This window comes from Priapulus caudatus, unplaced genomic scaffold, assembly GCF_000485595.1.
Source record: "Priapulus caudatus unplaced genomic scaffold, Priapulus_caudatus-5.0.1 Scaffold755, whole genome shotgun sequence".
In the NCBI taxonomy this organism is placed as follows: domain Eukaryota; kingdom Metazoa; phylum Priapulida; class Priapulimorpha; order Priapulimorphida; family Priapulidae; genus Priapulus; species Priapulus caudatus.
The window spans coordinates 91,138-112,401 of record NW_014577816.1 but is presented as its reverse complement, the minus strand read 5'-3'; the positions used below and the strand labels follow the sequence as shown (position 1 = coordinate 112,401).

General features: G+C 40.4%; 1 protein-coding gene across 5 annotated transcripts in view; it reads right to left on the bottom strand.

Moving 5' to 3' along the window:
• Positions 1 to 7,557: 7,557 nt before the first annotated feature.
• Positions 7,558 to 21,264, bottom strand: part of LOC106813319 (glycerol-3-phosphate acyltransferase 1, mitochondrial-like) — a 33,391-nt gene continuing 19,684 nt past the window's right edge. For all 5 annotated transcript variants that reach the window (XM_014817429.1, XM_014817433.1, XM_014817430.1 and 2 more), the window contains 19 exons: positions 19,449 to 19,519; positions 19,106 to 19,257; positions 18,720 to 18,819; positions 17,767 to 17,878; positions 17,169 to 17,290; positions 16,610 to 16,706; positions 16,363 to 16,492; positions 15,615 to 15,697; positions 15,324 to 15,437; positions 13,507 to 13,543; positions 12,835 to 12,957; positions 12,522 to 12,592; positions 11,683 to 11,820; positions 11,258 to 11,408; positions 9,689 to 9,825; positions 9,404 to 9,478; positions 8,957 to 9,088; positions 8,478 to 8,604; positions 7,558 to 8,125 (listed from right to left, as the gene is read on the bottom strand). In XM_014817429.1, coding sequence (XP_014672915.1) covers positions 7,833 to 8,125; positions 8,478 to 8,604; positions 8,957 to 9,088; positions 9,404 to 9,478; positions 9,689 to 9,825; positions 11,258 to 11,408; positions 11,683 to 11,820; positions 12,522 to 12,592; positions 12,835 to 12,957; positions 13,507 to 13,543; positions 15,324 to 15,437; positions 15,615 to 15,697; positions 16,363 to 16,492; positions 16,610 to 16,706; positions 17,169 to 17,290; positions 17,767 to 17,878; positions 18,720 to 18,819; positions 19,106 to 19,257; positions 19,449 to 19,519 — 2,265 coding nt within the window. In that variant the 3' untranslated portion in view covers positions 7,558 to 7,832. The remainder of the gene's footprint in view (positions 8,126 to 8,477; positions 8,605 to 8,956; positions 9,089 to 9,403; positions 9,479 to 9,688; positions 9,826 to 11,257; positions 11,409 to 11,682; positions 11,821 to 12,521; positions 12,593 to 12,834; positions 12,958 to 13,506; positions 13,544 to 15,323; positions 15,438 to 15,614; positions 15,698 to 16,362; positions 16,493 to 16,609; positions 16,707 to 17,168; positions 17,291 to 17,766; positions 17,879 to 18,719; positions 18,820 to 19,105; positions 19,258 to 19,448; positions 19,520 to 21,264) is intronic.

The window sequence follows — 21,264 nt, the reverse complement described above, 5'->3', positions numbered from 1 at the left end:
GCGCACAGCACAAGGCAACGCCCGCGGCGCCGCGGGCGCGGCGCACCCACACGCCACCGGGGCGACGGCGGGCGCCCCTCCACCGAACGCCAGGCCGCCCCAAGGACCCAGCACAGGCCCAGCACAGCAGCCGGCGCGGGCGGGGGCCCGCACACAAACACACACACCCGCGCCGAGGCCGGACGCGGGCCCGCCGGCCGCAGACCGCGAGGCACGAGGCGCGGCGCCGCCCCCCGGCGCCGCGCGGACGCGGAAAAGCGGCGGACGGGCCCGAAGCGCCCGCCCCCGCCGCCCCAGCCCCCCCGACAGGGCACACAGGCCCGCGCCAGCCCGGCCCACACAGCCACACCCGCAAACGAGCAGACCCAAACACAACCAAGCCCTCCAGCACCAAAGGCAACACAGACATACCCACATCCACAGCACGCAGCACACACAGCGCCACACAACACACACAACAGCCACTCACACACCCACAACAAGCACGCACGCACCGGAGCAGCCAACCACACAGCGCGCACGGCGGGCCCTCAGCACACCCGCGGACAACCACGCAGCACAGTGACACACAGCAGCAGGACAACACACGCACCGCACGCACCACGGCACGCCGGCCGCCGGGTCCGGGCGACCGCGGGGCCGGCACGGGGGGGGGCGGGCCGGCGCGCCGGCGGCGGCCGCGGCCGCCCGCCGGGGGGGCACGGCACGCACAGCTACGCACACACACACCACCGCCGCCCACGACGCACGCCCAGCCGCCCCGACGCGGCCTGCAACAGCACGCCGCCGACGGTCGGCCCACACACACACACACACTATTTTGTGCTTGTCTCTACTCCACTAAATGAAAAAGTAGAAAGTATAAAAAATGACTTAATTCCGATTGATAGCCTAAACTAAATACAGGAACCGCGACCGTATACTGCTGGTAGGTGGCTTAGGTAGGAGATATTGAAAGGATTTACTACTATACTAGTCTTGAGTTCCAGAATCTTGTCACTCCATATCCGATATCCAGGCCCGTAGCCAGCTTTATATTGGGGAAGGGGGGTTCGTTTTTAAATGTTGGCAATTTGTGAGAGAGCATAGCGACCGAGCAGGGGGAGGGTGTGGGAGGGGGTGTCCCCCTCCAGCACGATGGAGATTTTGCAATATTACACTAAAATGGAGCGATCTGGTGCATACCTGAAGTGAAATTCTTATTGGGGGGGGCGAACGCCCCCCCCCCTGGCTACGGGCCTGGATATCCATGCACATGGACTTGTAATATGCAAGGCTAGTACGCGCGCGCTCGCTATAACTCTCCAGTAGCATGATATTTGTGGTAGATATATGTACATTCGTATATATATTATATAATTTATACCTATATCGTATATAGGGCTATTACGTATAGTAGGCCTACTATTGTTTAGGTCTAACCGCAGTGACCGCACGCCTGAAACGGTGCTCGCGCATGCGCACTATCTCCCGAGAAAATTATAATATTTTGCAAAAATTATAAATTTAAAATGAAGAGGGGTCATCCTAGCATAGATAGACATGACAAAATTCCATCATTAGACCTCACTTCGGAAGCAGAGCTTTCATGTAAGATCCCCGCTGCATATACCATTAAGTACATAACCTGGCTACGTTACTGTTTTAGCGCATGCTCAATATCTCACCAGAGGAGTTTTATTTTGCGATGAAAACGCATTTAGTATGGTCAGGGATATCTCAACGTAGGTTTCTGTCATAAATTTTTATCAGTAGACCTGTGTTTATAGTTAGGAGAGCGCCCTATAGCCTGTAGGGTGCAAAACTCCTACTTCATCCCCGCCCGCCTTTTCCCTTATCTTCCTTGTCGCACGCTCAGCCTCCTTCTTCTTCTACCGCCTCTCGACTGTCTTCTCTGCCACCTCCCCTCAGTTTCCCACCCCTCTCTCCACCAGCAAGCTATATTACGTACTTTTATTTAGGTCGTAGGCCTACTGCACGCCTGAAACGGTGCTGGCGCATGCGCAATATCTCCCGAGAATAATAATATTTTGCAAACATTATGAATTTAAAATGAAGAGGAGTTATCCTAGAATAGATCTATATGAGAAAATTTCATCAGTAGACCTCACTTCAGAAATAGGAAGCAGAGCTTTCATGCAAGATCCCTGCTGCATATACCATTAAGTACATAACCTGGCTACGTTACTGCTTTAGCGCATGCGCAATATCTCACCAGAGGAGTTTTATTTTGTGATGAAAATGCATTTAGTTTGGTCAGGGGGTATCTCAGCATCGATTTCTGTAATAAAATGTTATCGTTAGACCTGAATATGGGGGTGGGTCCGAAGTGAAATGTTGTAAAAGGCATTGCTAGTGTCAAAAGTGCATTCTCCTATATATTGACTCTTGTTCCGAGCTGTACTGCATATCCTACAATTGCCTAATCATTGCAAATGGGACATCCTTGTGAAGTGAAATGAACAGGCTTTCCAATGATACTAAATGCAATGATAATAATGCAAGTACAAGCTAGATATCATCGATCAAACCTGAATTTCCGAACTTTTTTAGGAGTGTACATGAAAAGTTTCCAAAATAAAACAAAAACTTCAGCAGTGTACGGGGTCAAGATTCGTAGTGTCTTTCATTTTAGATACAGTGTAAACAAAAGTCTATTACTTTAGATACACTGTTTACATTAAAGGTAGTAGCCCTCATTTGCACACCCTCCCAATTTTCATAAAATTCCATTTGTAGATGCATCATAATGTTTTCTTTGAGTTCTTAAGGCGTCTTCCAGTCGTCTTAAGAGGAAAACGTTTAATTTCTAATTGAAATGTCGCATTATAACCATAAATCCCATTCTGTGATATGTTAATTTACTTTGCTGAGTTCTCATTTTAAGTTACAATGAGCCTAAATTTGTTCGAGACCTTCCACGATGCTTTGCAAATGAGGGCTACTATCTTTAAAGGAAAGGGAACACACTAGGCGATTAAATCGGGCAACTAAATCGCCCGATTCTATCGCGCGAGTCGAGTGGACACACTAGGCGATTAAATCGGGCGACTAAATCGCCGGTAAAATCGCCTAGTCGTGCATGCATGTGCACATAGACGCGCGTGCATGTGTGCGTGTGCACGTACACGTGCGCGCGTGCGTGCGTGCGTGTGCACTTACACGTGCGTACATGTGTGCGTGCGGGCGTGCGTGTGAACGTACACGTGCGTGCCTGCGTGCGTGTGTGAGTGCGTGCGTGTTTACGTACACGTGCGTGCGTGCGTGTGCACGTACACGTGCGTGCGTATGCACATATACGTGCGTGCGTGCGTGTGCACGTTCACCTGCGTGCATGCGTGTGTGCGTGCGTGCGTATGTGCGTGTGCAGGTACACGTGTGTGCATGTGTGCCAGTGTTGTAGTCGAGTCCGCACCCCCCCGAGTCCGAGTCCAGTATTGATAAAAAAGGGGGGCACAGACCGACAAGGCCACTCACTTCTATGTATGTTTGTTCAAAAATGGGGGGGGGGGGTTTCCTCTCCCCTGGATCTGTCACTTGTTTGCATAAAATAGAAAGTACCATAAAACTTGCATAAGTCGACACTTTTGGGACCAGCATATTGCTGCCAGCCGCAGTAGACGATTGATTAACCGCGCGCCTGTGTACATTATTATGCCCGTGGTTGAATACGAATGATGCGCGTGAACTCGGCCCACGTGCATGCATGTGCACGTAGACGTGCGTGCGTGCGTGTGCACGTACACGTGCGTGCATGCGTGCGTGCGCACGTACACGTGCGTGCATGAGTGTGTGCGTGCGTGCGTGCGTGCATCGCTATTACATGACATGACATACTAAACATGAAACATCGCTATTACGTCAGTATCATTGAACAACTCTGATTGGCTGATGAATTGTACAATCGGGCGATTTTATCGCCGGCCCCAGACACACTAGGCGATTAAATCGTGCGACTAAATCGGGCGACTAAATCGCCCGATAATATCAAAACGTTTTGATCTATGCGATTAAATCGGGCGATGAAATTGGGCGACTAAATCGGCAGCGATTGAGTGGACACACTAGGCGATTTCACCGGCGATTTAGTCGCCCGATTTAATCGCCTAGTGTGTCCGGCCCTTAAGCCTTCAGTATTCATAAAAAGAAACATGTTTCACTCAGTGAATGGTTGTAATTCCAGTACATGTGAAAAGTGTCGTTTAAATTTTGTTTTGAGATAAATTTAAGAGATACATAAAGATATCATAGTTGAAGCTACCATACTTTAACACTTTAAATTCTGAATATATTGTTTGCCCTCCCCCAATCCTCAAAATGGATCGAAGCCCTTGATGGGTTACAATCAACGATATACACGAAGAAGTCAAAAAGGCATTATTTGAAACGGAGTTTTGAAAATTCATCGACCTCTAGTGATCAGATGACCAAGTTTATGGCATGTAAACGATACAAACAATAGTTGATACTTGCAATTAAAATGCGCGAAAATAAACCTTTTAGAAATCAAAAATACGAAAAGTTCCTACCGTTGGACGGGGAAAAAAAAAAGTCCCTTCCCAGCTCCCCATCGCCCGCTTCGCTCCCTCGCAGGCTCTTGAACCACGTCTGGTCCCCCACACTTTTTAAAATGAATTTGCGTCCCTGGGTATATAACTCCGTATGTTTACGCGAATAATTTACTTTAAAAACAATTAGTGGCTCTCTGTTTGTTTTGCTGTGGTCGGAATGGGACGCGCCTCTGCCACCATCTTCACCTGAATCCCCTTAACTTGCATGGGTGTGCTAACCGCACAAGAGGAATGTTATGCGTTTCGTTAGTTTTGGAATCTCAACATGGAAACCGACTGTTTGATTGGCGATCTGATATTCGAATTTATTTGCTTTACCAAGAACATGTTACAACAGACTTGGACTGTTGCTGCCACATTCACAACGCACGCTATCTCCGGGAGTTGGATTTAGCGAGGACGCACATGTTGATCAGTAGCGGCCTATGGAAAACCCTTGAGGTCCTAGAGGTCCTGTTTGCAAACAGCGGCATCACTGCCGAATGAATGTTGGATTCATTGCTATTAACACTGGCAGCAGACAACCGATCATTAGCCGCGTTCACACGGAGCGAAGGAATTCGGGTCGAAAACGACCCGTGTCAAATGCGTCCCGGGACGAGCGTTCACACGGACGTTTTCTCGGTACGAAAACGACTCGGGTCGTTTTCGACCAGAGTTCCTTCGCTCCGTGTGAACGCGGCTATTGTTACCGTATGATGACACAAACTCCCCTTCAGAATCGCTGTCAGCGAATACTTGTCCGATTGCTTTGTCAATGTTGAAGCAGTCTTCTGGCAGCCGTTTTTAGGGGGAAAATGTTGCTATTTACATCTGCATTCACTTGGAAACTTTAAACCTGTGCTAATTTTGATGTTGAATTGTTTTGTTTGATTTGTTGTGAAACATATACGCCATTTATTGGTCATATCTACCGTTAATTTCTAGCTGTAGTTTCGCACTATTTTTAATGTTGTATGTGTAGACAAAATATAAACAGATATTAACTGTATTTTTTTGTTACTTTTACTCTGTGGGTACTGGGGAGAATAAAACGAAAGTTGAAAGCTGACGTTGTTGTACCGTTGAAAACTAACATTGCGTTGTTGAAAACTGACGTTGTTTCAACTAACAAATACAACAACGCTGTTTCAACGTTGGTTCCTGACAATTACACAAAGTTTATTCCATACAAAATGCCAATACAATTCACATGATACTACACCGCACCCTTCATAGTTACCGTGACACGGGATTCATTATTCGTCAATAGTAGCTCAGCTTACATAACCAGATTTAACTTTGCATGCAACTAGACATGTCAAATGAGTAGGACATCGGGTCAGAATCCACTATTGATACCCTAATATAAAACATCCATATCTGCAATGGGACCATTTAGTAACATATGTATATATGACTTCACGTATTTCCTATTTATAATGGTGATTGGTTCACTATAACCCTTCACAGGTTTACTGAGATGTGAGATATCACTAGCCTTATTAATAGAGAAAATCAACTAAGATTTAAGTATAATTGGTCAAATAGCATATATATATATATATATATATATATATATATATATATATATATATATATATATATATATATATATATATATATATATATATATATATACAGCTCACAATGTGATATGACGAATATCTCACGCAGCAAGTAATATAACGCTTGAGCAAACAGATTTGTCATCATTGTCCTCAGGTAACTTTGAACGATATTCACATGTCGAGAACAAATCTACAAATTTTCAAGTCAATGGGAAACTTCTAATACTCGCGAGAAAAGGACCATTCTAGATGTCAAAATTCCTTTCAAAATGTTAAGACTTTAAATTAGTGTCATTAAACAATCCGGATTCAAAAAGTACCTAGTTACAAGTTTACAAGGTACTAGGAAATGTTATCAAGCGCATAGTCTGAAATTCTGCACACAGGCCTTCTGCGGCATTCTAATGGAATGACAAACGAATCTAGCCACACTTTGCTCACATTATTCAGTAAGCAGGACGTGTACAACTCAGATTTAAGTAACAAAGTCACCGGGATGGTTCACACATGAACGACAACACACTCGTTTGCATTACTCACTTTGAGTTTGTGATCAACAGAATGATTACAGCATTATCTAGTGCATAAATTACACTTACCGGAAAAGACTACTTCGCAATGTACATGTAAAATACTGACTATGACTTTCATGCAAACTCTCTAGGCCACTAACAGTAATGAACAATCTGCCAGAGCAGTTGGTGGGTGTGGCTATACTCTTCACTCGAGATATACATACGTTCACGGTGCTACATACAGCCGGCCCAACCCCTTGGTTAAGTAAATCGATATAATAATGTATGAAAGCAGTAACTACGAGATATTTCACAGATTTGGCATGTCGTGGCACTTTTGAAGGAGAATCCCATATTACCCCACCCACCAAAATTTGGCTTTTTATTACATATTATGTCACCATTAAGATAAAAGTTTACAACTATGCGTGAAATTCTAAGATTCTTCATTAATACGAAGCAAGTGCATTAATCACTGAATATCAAATAATGACTGAATGAAAGTGAGCCAAGAAGGGCCTCAGTCAAATCAATAAATTATAGAAAAAACTATGTAATGTATTGTATAGAGCACACTAAAATATCAGATCAACAGAATTTTTATCATGCTATCAATGTTCCCATTAAGCTAATACCAAACATTGGCTTTGGACATGGAGCCATGCTTCAGGAATCTACCTGGTATACAATATGACATGGCCTGATAGTTTTCTGATAGGTTGAGTAGTCATTTTATACATTACACTTTATGAATGTATAACACAACATCACTATAGTCTCTCCTAACCATTAAGTGTCGGTTTCCTCTATTTAAGATACATAGTTACAATTATCTTCAAATCAATATCAATACAAATGAATGAACCAACGCACACCCGACTTTCTTTCTCGCGCTTTGAAACATATGTAGCCTTTACTTACTTTGAATAATGTTGTTGATCACAAGGCTCACGTTTGTGTTTGAGAACGTGCAAAATAATCTGACAAAGTTTTCCATTCTAGAATTGACATAGCAGCCAAACGTTGGTAAATAATATCCAACATCTCGCAAACCTACTGTGAACACAACCTTTGAATAACATGCCTGCGAATCTTGTCATTTTGCCTTTTCCCATTTCAAATATATTAATTATAGAACACAAATTTAGCTGGCTCTTAACAATTAACACAGCCCCCAGCTTAAGTGACTTTAAACCTCACGATCTCGCAGTTACATCCGTATCACTACATACCTTGTAATTAGACCTCGAGCTTCTGAATAGTTCTATCACATGAAGGTATTCAGCGAGGGCAACTTCCGTGTCGTACATCACATCAAGTTCGAGCATTCGTTGAGTGTCGAGATAGTACAGGGCAATTACATTCTGCTTTTCAAAAAGACGTGTGCAGTTCCTCAGTGTGTCCATGGAGACCGACTCAGGATAGCTGGTCTGTCCTCGCTCCACTCGTTCTATCGCCAATTTTTGTAGGCGTTGCTGAAAGTTGTTCTCTGTAAATAATGAACATATATAACAATCTGATGGTCAAGTACTCAGATTTCTCACGGTTTTTCTTTTAACAATTTTATAATTTTACATTGTGTAAGCTCATCTGTATTGATAGTTGCGAAATATGTGTATAAATGCCTTTGGTATATAACACTCAACAACGAACTTTGCCACAGATTCTTACCTCATAAAATATAAATTAACACCAAAAGTGAAATGAAGAAAACGCCCGGGAAGTATCGTGAACATACCTATACCCTAGTACAAATCTGATCATGGAAGAATCTACATAACAAAAGTTGGCCGCTCATACATCAACCCAAGTTCACTGTCTCATATAGAGACCTCAAGTACCTGTCATTGTGGTACCAAGAAGGTGCGGAAGGGCAGCAGCAGCTATGCAGTATGTCTCGATCAAAGACTGCAGGACATTCTCCAGGAAGTGCAACTTGGCTTGCCCACCATTACTTGCCATCTTTAGCTTCGTGTAAAGAAAGTATTCCCAGAAATTAAAATTCGGACATCCCAAGTGTTTACTAGATAAAACTTTTTAATATGCTAACTTCTTGATCGTATAGATCAACAAGTCCTATTATATTCTTCATATAGCAGGCAAATAGTTTAAACCTAACACTCTACTAATATAAAGACAATAAAAACTTAAATACAGCAAAAGCCATTTTATAGTTGAGCCTCAAACGTTAGTTCCCAGTTTCAAAAAGTGCAGATTGCGAGAGAAGGAAACCAACAGGCCAAACATAACTGATATCACTCCTTGCTTTTGCTACCTATTTGCAATGCGCATTAAGGATCTCTACAATCTGGGAGCTTACAATAATTCTGTCATCAAGAGCATCTTTCGTAGCCACGGTATTGGCGTCATCATCCTCATCTGAGCTTGAATCCCAGCAGAAACCACTGTTTCCTGTCCAGGCCTCATCTGCATGACGCGACTTCACTACCAGCTACAGTTAGAGACATTTCTCTTCACAAGTGTAACTTGTAATATATTAACTGCAAATGCGTTACATACATGGGAAAATTATGTCCGATAAGATCTAACACCGAAGTGTGTACAAGTTTCCTAACTAATTAAATCGATGGCAAGACTTTCCAAAAATCTGTGGTTATACACACAAAACAATCTTATAACGTAAACTGCCGATATTTTCTCTCAGAGTAATACGCAAAATATATGTTAAAAACAGATGATATCTAATTTATACTATATTTATATTAGAATTCTCTGTATAAAAGAGATATTGTTAGAATTATTTTACCTCTTCTGAAAGCACCTCAGATGCCACGAGTCTATCCAATCCATCTAGCAGCTGTGTTTGTAGACTGGTACATGGCTGCAATACAAAATCATACAATGTTCAATAAAACGCTAAACCCGAAACGACGATTTGACTGCACAGACATACAATTTATTAAAGTGAAAACGACAGCAATCAGCTTTTAAAATTATTACGCAAATTTTAACATCTATTCACACATAAAATTTAGCAGAGAGACGGTTATCATTGGAAATGAAATAATTGTGTATTTTATTGCAGGCTTACTGGGGTAAAGATAAACTCAAATTGTAGAAGAGAGCAGAGTTGGGTAGCCATGCGGATAAGTCTCTGCTTGGGCAGTACAACGGAGTCCTCTTTGATGTAAGAACACTGCTCCCTGCTTAGTGCCAGTACAGCATTCACTGGAAAATCAAATTCCCTTGAAAACAGCCTGCTCGTTTGATCTAATATATCACCGATAACAGGAGTAGATAATAGGGAAGGAGTGTGACATCAATAAACAAGGGAAATTCGTCATTTACTAGCCTTATAATACCTACGATTTACTACGCGTAACTCATCCAACTTGAGCTCAAATCGGACACAGTACATTCGCCTGGCATCGTGCGAAATCGTTTCCTCGTATACACCCGCAATCCAGAGATACAGACTAAAACACACGACACGATTCTCCATTCTTTGGCCATCAATCCAAAGCCATTGCGCGCCTCTAATTCAAACAAAAGGCAGCTACCTAACGCGCTATTGCTAACTTGGCGAAGCATGTGGCTCGCTGGGAGATTAGGCATCAACACTCGGCGAATAACCTTTGACCTGGTACACAGCTACACAGGCCACCTCTGCACATACCTGGCATGCCTTCACGCACGCACGCCAACCGCAATCAGCAGCAGCTGATCGGGCTCAAATCTCCCAGCGAGCCACATTGCCCGCCGAGTTAGCAAGCTGTGGTTAGGTAGCTGCCTTTTGTTTGAATTAGAGGCGCGCAATGGTTTTGGATTGATGGCCAAAGAATGGAGAATCGTGTCGTACGTTTTAGTCTGTATCTCCGGATTGCGGGTGTATACGAGGAAACGATTTCGCACGATGCTAGGCGAATGTACTGTGTCCGATTTGAGCTCAAGTTGGATGAGTTACGCGTAGTAAATCGTAGGTATTATAAGGCTAGTAAATGACGAATTTCCCTTGTTTATTGATATCACACTCCTTCCCTATTATCTACTCCTGCCGATAAGAATTCTTTCGGTATAACAGCTACGTCAGTGCAGCATTGACCTTACGTACAATTATTTAATGTACCTGGCTCATTAACATTTCTATTTAAATTGACTACGTCATGAATTTTCTATGGTGTATATTTGTAAAATTTTTGTTTTCACTTTTTTACATTAAAAGTAAGTGTACTAACAGGACTAAATGTATCGTCAAATTCTTATCTGATAAGATTGTTTCTCAACTAGTTAAAAATCCAAAAAAACCTGGACGATTTGATATTAAATGATCCTGACATTAATTGCTTGCTATGGTCTATGTATGAGTCACGAGTGTATGTTTACATCGAACAATATAGTAAAATAGGAAGTATAATGCAGCAATTTAACCATAAAAGGTGAACAGAATTACTTACATTTTGTGAAAAAGTGGAAATGTTTTTTAGTTTTACTATTTACGGTGACGTAATCACTTTAAATCTGGATGCTGAGAATGGATTATGTGCAGGGTGTACAAACTTCATCTAATTTCAAGGGATAATCACGCCAGAATTTTAAATCAACCCAAGAATAGTTGGCCATAATAAGCACAAGATGTGTCAAATGGCAGAAACTAGTTTACCTATTACGCTTTCTATCAGAAAGACGGATGTGACTGAATTAGCATAATACGTCAATCCAAACACATCCGGCAGTGATAGATTGGGGGAAAGTCGCCAGTTCTCGATGTTATTGTTCGTTTGTTCACACTGCACAGAAGATGCCTTGTTGACCTGTTGACATAGGTATAGACATTAGTTCAACTATGCTACCCAATTATTCTTTAAAACATCTATAAGAAGCATTTTTACAAACGTTCTGTCATGAGTAACTACAAGGTAAGGGTAACTGTACTAATGGTACTATATCCTAGTAAATAGGGTAAATATGTGATATTGTCTGATTATTTAATTGCAAAAAAAGATATCACAAAATTACAGGATGCTATGGCAGGTGTAATGACTGCACCACATAACTTATGAAGCTGTCAGAAAATTAAAATCTTACCAAGTGATTGTCCAAAATAGATAGAGCATGTGCAATCACTGCAGTAGTTTCCCCTGAGAAGCCTAAATCTCGATCCAGGAATAAGACCTCTTCCTTCACCCAGTCAAAGCTTCTAACTAGCTCCTTCATGCTGACCCCCTGCAAGACATTATTATATATTATACTTAGCTACTTAGTTGCGTTTTGCTCAAAACATCAATGTCTGGATGGCGGAAAATAAAAACAACCGGCAGAGGTAACGTGTGCATGAGAAAAGGTATTCCTGTGTAAATTTCATACAATGATACTATTTACATACCCTAAACATGTAAGATGCAAAGCGTAATTCTGTTCATACATACTTTTTATAGTTAGAGTTGTCTATAAAAATGCATTAGACTACACTCACCGTATTTCTTGCACAATTCAGTATTATATGGCTAATATATGCAGAGCTTTCCGACTATTGAGGCTACACAATTTATATGCAGAACCTTTCAGACAGCTTTGGTTGTGAATACTTATTGGAGACCAATACACCATGATTAATTCATATTACCAGTTAAATTAGGTTTGAATTATGCTCATTGAAATGCCACATATGTTTCCTATGCATTAATTTAAGAGGAAATGATTGCAATATTTAATATTTGACAATTAGTTTTAGTAGATAACACACGTACTTCTTGTAGACAAAACATCGTTCAATGAAATATTAGTGATGTATAAATATAACACACATTTTACACTGTAAAATTATGTAGACTAAAATTTACATAAAAACGTGCCACGTTTTGTATATGAAACAGCATTATGTACAAGAATGCATTTTAATTATTTATAAAAATTATTATAAATACCTTTCGATAATTCACCAGAAGTAGAAACGCTAGTAGATTAGTGCTCATCACTGCACTTGCATGCACTGCAGCTAAATTAAACAGAGAACATGTCAAATAAGTCTAAATATCAAATTTTTCAATACAAATGAATAAATAAAAACTGAGGCTCATTCAAAATATAGCTCTCCTTATTGTTTAAACAGAACAGTTATGAGTTAACCTGATAGACAGCAAAAACATTTAGATTTGCACTACACCTCGCAAATGTCACTGGTCTCTGTCTACTCTTCTCCCACAAAGCAACACCCGATGACCCCATAAAAACACTAACCGTGTACAACATGTGTAGCAACATTTGTAACCAATTGCCTTTGGTCTTCCTCAACTACATCAGTCCCATATAATGATGATTCACTGGGATCTTTCAAGCCCATGCCGCCATCCGTAAGAAAGCCTGTCATAAAACATGTTAAGCCATACAAATGCTTCATCTGTTTGGATTGGCATACAATAGAGACGTATTTTCTACAGATACTATATTTATGCTTCAAGAGCTCCATACTTATAAATCTGTAGACAGAAGCACAGTGGCAAGATATGGCATGATATATAATATAAATGATTGACATTACTGACCATCTTTAAACTATGGCTGTACTGTTCAGCTATACTACCATACCATTTTATTATTAGTATAGTAACATCTGATTCATCATTAAGAAATAATGAAACTGTTTAGCTACTTCCACTTCCACAAGTGGTAATTAAATCATATAAATTGCAATCGGCAATGCCTACTAAAAGTGCAAACCAGCAGAGCACATGTCAACAATGTACACAAATGCAATGCAAATGGAACTGTAGTCAAGCTGGATAGGTTTTTTAATAGGATGCCCAACCGGGAACATACGGGACATATGCAGGGAAGGATCGGAGGGTGTACCTGGACGTTTTCTCTGCAGGGATGACAGGAGAGATCCGAGAACAGACGCTTCATACGCACCTCGACCTGATGACGTCTGCACGGACTGCACGTACTCCTGTAGTATCAAATGCCATACTATATTCATAAAGCACCTGCTAAAGACTACACAAACTACACCAACAGCAAGCAAGAAATACTACCATGGAGCCTCACACACGTTTTCGTCTAAAGACAGACTGCAAAAACTATTACGCCAATGCTGAGCACATAATAATGTAATTTTTATATCAGAATGTCTTTCACCATATACATAGCTTATCCAAATGCGTAGAACAATCACAGGGTAGCTTCATTAGTTATTATTTAAGATTTATCTCATAACTACTTGCCACAAAATCATTATAACAAGTGCCGCGGAGCGACAGCGCTCATCTCACGTCTACTGCGGTGACTCTGTGGTGGAGTGGTGGGATTCTATTAAACCCTGTTAGTCCCAAATGTGTTCACATATGCGCCGAAACAGTGGGAGGCACAGGGAATGTATCAGGAACCTTCTCGATGGATTGTTTGTTGGGATCGTTATGAAAGTTGCCACGAGATGGCGCGTACGTTTAAGTGTCTTAAGATTAAAGATAGAAGCTCCCATCGTACGTAGTAGCAACAACTATTTGCAAGACAGAATAGGTAAGCACTCATCCATTTACCTACGCAAGCCTACAGGCCGAAATAGAGAGCTGCCACCTGTAACTAATTAACGCAGGCAAAAACTACACAGTACTGTCACCACCACATGCACTGGCGGTGGCCACTGGCAGTGGCATAAGTTACATGTAACACACTGACAGTACAGAATGCCATAGAAATTATACGATTTAAGGAGCGTAAACCTTCTTCAACCAAATTTAGCTTTTGAAATTTCACTGTGACATTGTAGCCTCATACATCCAGGCATGTATAGATTCTACTAGCAAACCCGGCAGTCAAATTCTTTCTAACAGTAAACAAATCCATGTTTAACCCTCCTCTTGAGGGTCAAAAGGTTATCCGACACTTACTCTTCGCATGTCTGCGGAAAGTACATTTCATGGTCCTTTCAATAAAGCCATAAAAATGCTAGGACACCGCTGAAACAAAAAAGTTTTTCAATCGCTCCGTCAGACCATGTCCTCAGAAAATCTGCCCTGTGCCCCATTGACCTTTGACCTGTGACCTCCAATTTCAGCACAGTGATGGCTTTTCCTACCATGATGCTATACACCGACTATCACGAGCCTAGGTCAAGCCGTTTAGATTTGTGCCGCAATTCTGCATTTCCTCCCTATACCTTAAGTTAAGGAGGGAATGTTCCCCCTTCTTTTACACCTCTTGACCATTAATCTTTGACCCCCAGCTTCGACATCCCAACTCGTTTTCGGATTACCCCCCCACGTCCCGAATATCGTGACCGTACGTCGAGCGGTTAAGATTTGTGCCCAACTGTTGACGGACGAACAGACGGACGGACAGCCGGACGGACGGACAATCATGCGATTCTACAAGCTGCACCGGACTACGTCAGATGAGCTAATAAATTGTAACTAACAATGTGCTTATATAACATGGAACATCCGGTTATAACAGGTATGGTGAGATTTACATTACTAAAACATACTACCATTATAAAGTACAATATATGAGTTAGCTGATGAAAATAATAGCACCACCATGGTTTGACACTTATATGCGACCAAGTTTTCTAAGTACTGAACTGAGTAGCATACTTAGAGTAGATGCGACAAACAAAACGTTAATTTCAAAAGGATGCTGAGCAGACTCCCAAGCATTCAACAAGCATAACACAAGTAATAGATAACTACAACAACACTATTTACACACATGTACAACAGTTTCCAAACCTGTAGGGAGAAGGGCTGGCAAAACGTCACTCGCACGTGCCCATAATTGGTTTTGAGCACTCTCCATATTGCTTTCACTGCACCCCAAAAAGTCTCTGGCACTTTCTTTGAACCCTGAAAAACAATATGATCATAACGTGTAACACATTTCTTACACATCATATTCAAGTGACAATACATTAGTCCACTGTGGTACATATCATATAAAATCTTAAGTAAATCGTAAATGGGCATTCTGCTATGTCACTTTTATTTTATTAGGCATTTACTAACTGCATTGAAGGCACCCACCATATTCTCCCGTATAAACTCTCCATCAAGAACCTTCTCATATGTGATGCTAACCGGAATCAAGTATGCATCTGTGACAGTTCCTGCAAGAAATAAATTTATTGAAAAAACAAATATTTAATTAGATTTTCTTATATAGTAATATATTGACGGATAGAGAGCAATACTATCTGTAGTGATTGTTATCAGTGTAGAAAAATTATAGCTCTACTACAAGAATACAATTCCTGAGCAAACATGCAAAGCTAGTGAACATGAATGATACTCACGAGTGATGTCCACACTGCCATTACTCTTTCTTGCACAAGTACAGGTCAAGACACACTACAGCGACAACAACCAACCGTAAAATTTGAAGACATTTAAGAAAATTAGAATCATGTGATAATGTCTGGTGAAAACACTATTAACGAAAAAATTCCGTTTCTGATTTCCAGAGACATAGTTCCACGATATTAAATAAAACATTTGGCTATCCTTAGCACAGTAACCCAAAATCAATGGTAAACCTTAAATGTCAGCTATTATGTAGTCAGAAAGGAGACGAGGTTTGACCCACCTGCAATATATGGCTGTGTCAGGGACTGCGATTTTAACACTGAACATTACGGTTGTGCGTTTGTCGTTGCAGCATGTCTTGAACTTAACTACAGCAAAATCTAAACTGTTTTGCATTGAAACATGAAATGAATACATTCAGTATAGCAAACTAGCTTCAGTAACATGGAAACGTAGTGAAACAGCTTACCATCGATGAATGTGTCAATGACAACAGACATAAGCCCCGCCTTTGGTGCACCGGCTTTGCCACTGCGTGTCCTCCCACCTTCTATGAAGAACTCGACATACTGGCCCCGTCTCAGCAATTCTGCCATGTACTGTAGAGGAAGAGTAGTTTTATCCAACCTTAACTTTTGATAAAAAAAAACATGTGCATACCATGGTATTTAATGGGATCACTGATTTCACCATTTTGCCAAAACAAATACTCCTACCGTATGTAGCAGAGCTCTGTAGACAATATCTTTCTTGCCATAATGAGGGTCCAACTTCCTTTTGATGAAAAATCCACCAAGTGAACGCAGGATATACCTAGAACATGTGATCATTGAAAATTAATGACAATAGAACCACTAACCACAACAATGCAAGCTGCTTAATATTTTCTCTTAATACTTAAAACTGTATACAACAATTATGTCAATATTATTATAAGACTCAAAAAAACAAATATGTTTCTATTAAATAAAAACCATATAAAACAATTAACTGTTTCTAATAAATTTTGTTAATTATATATACACATATGTTACATGCATTGCTATAACACTAATAGCATAATTGCAGTTCTTTTCAAATAATACACATATGATGAACACAGTAACCAATTTTCTAAACCAACTCAGGAATCTTTCCCCCCTGTAACTATTTAGGACCAAAAATTATCATTATCTTGATAGTATACTCACACTAATATGGCAAAAAACTCATAACAATAATTTAATTTCCGCTTCTTAGCTAGCATGGTGCTTAACCATGTTAAAGTGGGCTTACCTGAACACGGGAATACTGAGGTTGTCACCTGCAGCAACATGTGGAGCCTTAATGTCATGTAAGAACAGAATGAACGTCAGCAAGAGATAGTCCAAGTGGCTTTTATGCAATGGGAGGAATATCTGTAAAACACAATAAAAACGTAAAGATGACAAAACTATATAAACTTCATTTTGGGTGCTCATCACCTTTTCACAAATATAGCAAAGTATACCTCAGTGAAAAAAATACACGGGGGCTCGGGGCGATTTAGCCCCCGAAATGCCAAAAAGAGCCCCGGAAATGCCAAAAAGAGCCCCGGAAATGCCAAAAAGAGCCCCCGGAAATTTGCATAGAGTTCAATGCAAACCAAATTTTAGAGTGCTATTTTCATGCATGTGAGCTTGAAAAGTAGCCCCCGAAAAATAAATTTATTTTTTCCCTGGTATACCTATGTGTGTCACTACAGCTACCATGTGTAGAAGATTTTTACTTTGCAAAATGTTATGTTGCTTGACCAGAATAATATATTTGAACGGAGACACACGACACACATATTGTCATATATATATCCATCTCAGGGAGATATAGTAAAGGTCTCGGTATGAAACATGCATACCACTGGAATATTGCTTTTTGCTGCTTTCTTCACCATTTCCATTTGGCCCTGATGAACTTGTATGCTGTCTAGCATGTGGTTGAACACCCTCAGCAGTACCCAGCCTGTTAACCTACATTACGACAATGAAAGTAATAAAATATTATTGGTGTACTATCAATGGTATCTGGTGTAAGGGGTGTCAAAAAGGTTGGCCAAGAAAAAATATTCATTTAGCATAAGCCTCGTTCTCACGAGATTTCGTATTTCTGAAATACAGGATTTGCGAAATACCGTATCTGAGACAAATACGCGGCTGAGCGTTCACACGCTGATTCGCGGCTCCAGAAATACGGTATTTGCGAGCTGCGAGCTGCGAGCTGCTTAGTAACAATCAAGCAAACAATGCGAAATAAACAATGCAATGCGCACCAACTGCCGATAAAATTCGTAGACTGGTCCGCGCTCGACAGTTCCACTCGCGTTACACTGGAACTGTCGAGCGCGGACCAGTCTATAAAATACGCGGCTCCAGAAATCCGGTATTTAGCGTTCACACGAGGAAATGCGCGGTCCAAGAAATCCGGTATTTCTCTAGCACGGCAAATTATTCGGGGTCTGGGAAGCCTCGTATTTACATGAAATACCGGATCTGTTTAGATACCGTATTTCTTGGGCCTCGTATTTTGCCTCGTGTGAACGCTAAATACCGGATTTCTTGCTACGTGTGAACGCGGCTATAATATACAACATCCAGTTATAGTTATACATTACATAATTATACTTATGGACAGCATTTTTTTAATATTTTAAAAACATTCTGCCTACCTGCCATGTAATGCTTTTTTTGCAATACAGAATCATGTAAAAGACAATATATTGGATCACAAGCCCACGATAACAGATTTGTTATCTGTATTTTATCTGGTATGATGGACTTCTAAAGAGAACCTTTTCCACAACCAAATACACACCTGATCCAAGCTGAAGATATAGCAGCAGCCATTTTTGTTAGCACCTCTTTTGCTCTCTTTTTGTGTGTCTTCACAGCACTAGCATGTGATGTTTTAATCTCTACAATAATAATATACACAGGAACCATGTAATAGGTCTCACAATAAACAGAATTCATCACTAATGAGTTAATAATAGTATCAGTCAAAATGGAATAAATGTAATGTAAAATGAAACATGCTTGTATTACTTTAGTAAAATATCGAATGAGAAAGCCTCGAATACCCTCAATTAAACTACTCTTGCATGGCTCTGATATCAGAACAAGTACCTTTATGTAAAGGCAGAGAGTGGTGCAAGGGCTCATCCTCTATAATAATGCAACATACTAAATATGGTGACATACCATTATCATCTTCACATGCAGCATAGTGTATTGCTTCGAGTACTCTCTCATTTTCCAGCACAGTTTTGTTGAGTTTTGGATACCTGTGACTACACTTTCTCTGTAGGCTGAATGTAGCATAGCACAGCTTTCTTGTTAAATAACCACAGTTTCTGTTAAAAAAGGCAACAACATACAAATAACTTCATACTCTATACACACACTGGTTATTTCATAAATGACAAGATGGTTGCATAATGCCGTTTAAGAATCTCTTCAACAAACTTGCAAGGGAACCAGCAATATGTACAGCATAATTTTCTAGCAGGCTTGGCATGCATTTAGTTAAAAATGTACACATTACCTGTTTTGAGTGCTCACAATGAGGTTATTCTTGAGATCCATGTCAGCAGTTAACTTGTCAAAGAAGTTGTTCTGCAAATGTAATGCGTGTAACAGGCGCGGATTTAGGCCGGTTTGCACCGGTTTCCAAAAACTGGTCACAGGCTGGGCATCTTCAGAATTGGCCCTCAAAATTCACCAGAATGCACCAAATATAGCCTAATTTGTAAAAAATTCCCGGGGGGGGGCATGCCCCCGGACCCCCCTAACTGTGACTAGATCTATGGAAACTGGTCACCAAAACCTTCTGGATCCGCCCCTGTGTAATGATACATTCCAATGCATATTTGCCTCAATTACAAAAATTTGCCTTAAATCCAACATTACATATTTCGATATTGAGGATAATGAACAACGTCAATAATAAATTTTTACAAACTCATTTATACACCAAACAGTAATTAATATGGTGCATAATTAGCTTATAACTCTGTGCAAACAGAAAAAACCTAATTAGCTAATAGATTCGTATTCAAAAATCACACATTCATACTTGGATGCAATAGCATTCTTTGCGCAGTGTCATATATTGAAATACTTAACAGGTGAAACCTATTATTATTATTAATATTATTATTATTATTATTATTATTTATATGGTGGGAGCAAGGACACGGGCACGCACAAAATACCTAAACAATCTAAAAGAATGTTAACAGCTTCACACATTGCAACAAATAAGTCAAACAAGTCAAACTAGAAAAACCCCCATGATGACTTGACAGATTTTTCCACAACAACTATAAATCAATTTGATCTACTTTCATTTTTCAGTGTTTTATTATATTGTAATATAAACCACATATATGCTAACAGCTATATATATATATATAACAGCTAATATATGCACTTAATAGTGACCAAAAACATTTGGGAGCATGGCCATAAGGTAAGGTTTATCACAATGCTGCCATACTCGAAATAAGGGCTATCCGTATGTCCTCCCTTGTCCATTTTCACAGAAGACAAGTAGACCTGTCCAGTAGACTGTGAATGTACATGGCATGTTTATATATGTAGCAGTCAATATAGTTTGTGTTATGTGTTTCACTAGTGTGATACATTCCAAGCAGCTTCAGTGGACAAGCAGCTTTTTAGAGCAACTTTTTAGAGCAATTTTTCATCATTTTCTACCATCACTGGCCACCGCCATTTTTGCAGTTCGTTTCGTATTTTCGATTAGTCTTTTAGATACAACCCGACAAAATTCGTCACTTCTGGTTTAATTTGAACTGTTAATGAACCGTATTAAAAATACAAAGTAAGATATTGGGTCTAAAATTTTATTTGATTAAATGTATTACACATTTACTATATTTCTATGTTATTAATCTGGACAAGCAAAAATTTTGCAGGACAAGCAAAATATCTTGTTAGTCCAGGAGCATGAACCTTGACATTTTCGTTTCGTTCAACAGTCACTACATCTAAGGTTTGACTTCACAGGATGGTCGAATAGACCCCCTAGAACACCCCCAGGTACTATGTAGTCTCAAATTGTGGTATCAGTTTTGTGCTAGAAGCCATTTTATAGACAAGGGTGGGTGACGCGACACCGTTAAAAAATGTGGGGTATAAATAACATAACAACTCATATCTTTGCTAATAATCAACCAATTTTAATGATTTTGGTACCAATGGGTCCGTCTTAGAAATTGCTACCATAAAAAAAATGTTAACCTACTTAAGAGGTCACTTAAGAGGTCACTACAGGTCACTACAGGTCAAAAGGTCACGTGACGGGCATTTTTCCTTAAACTGCAGTAACGATTGCCAAA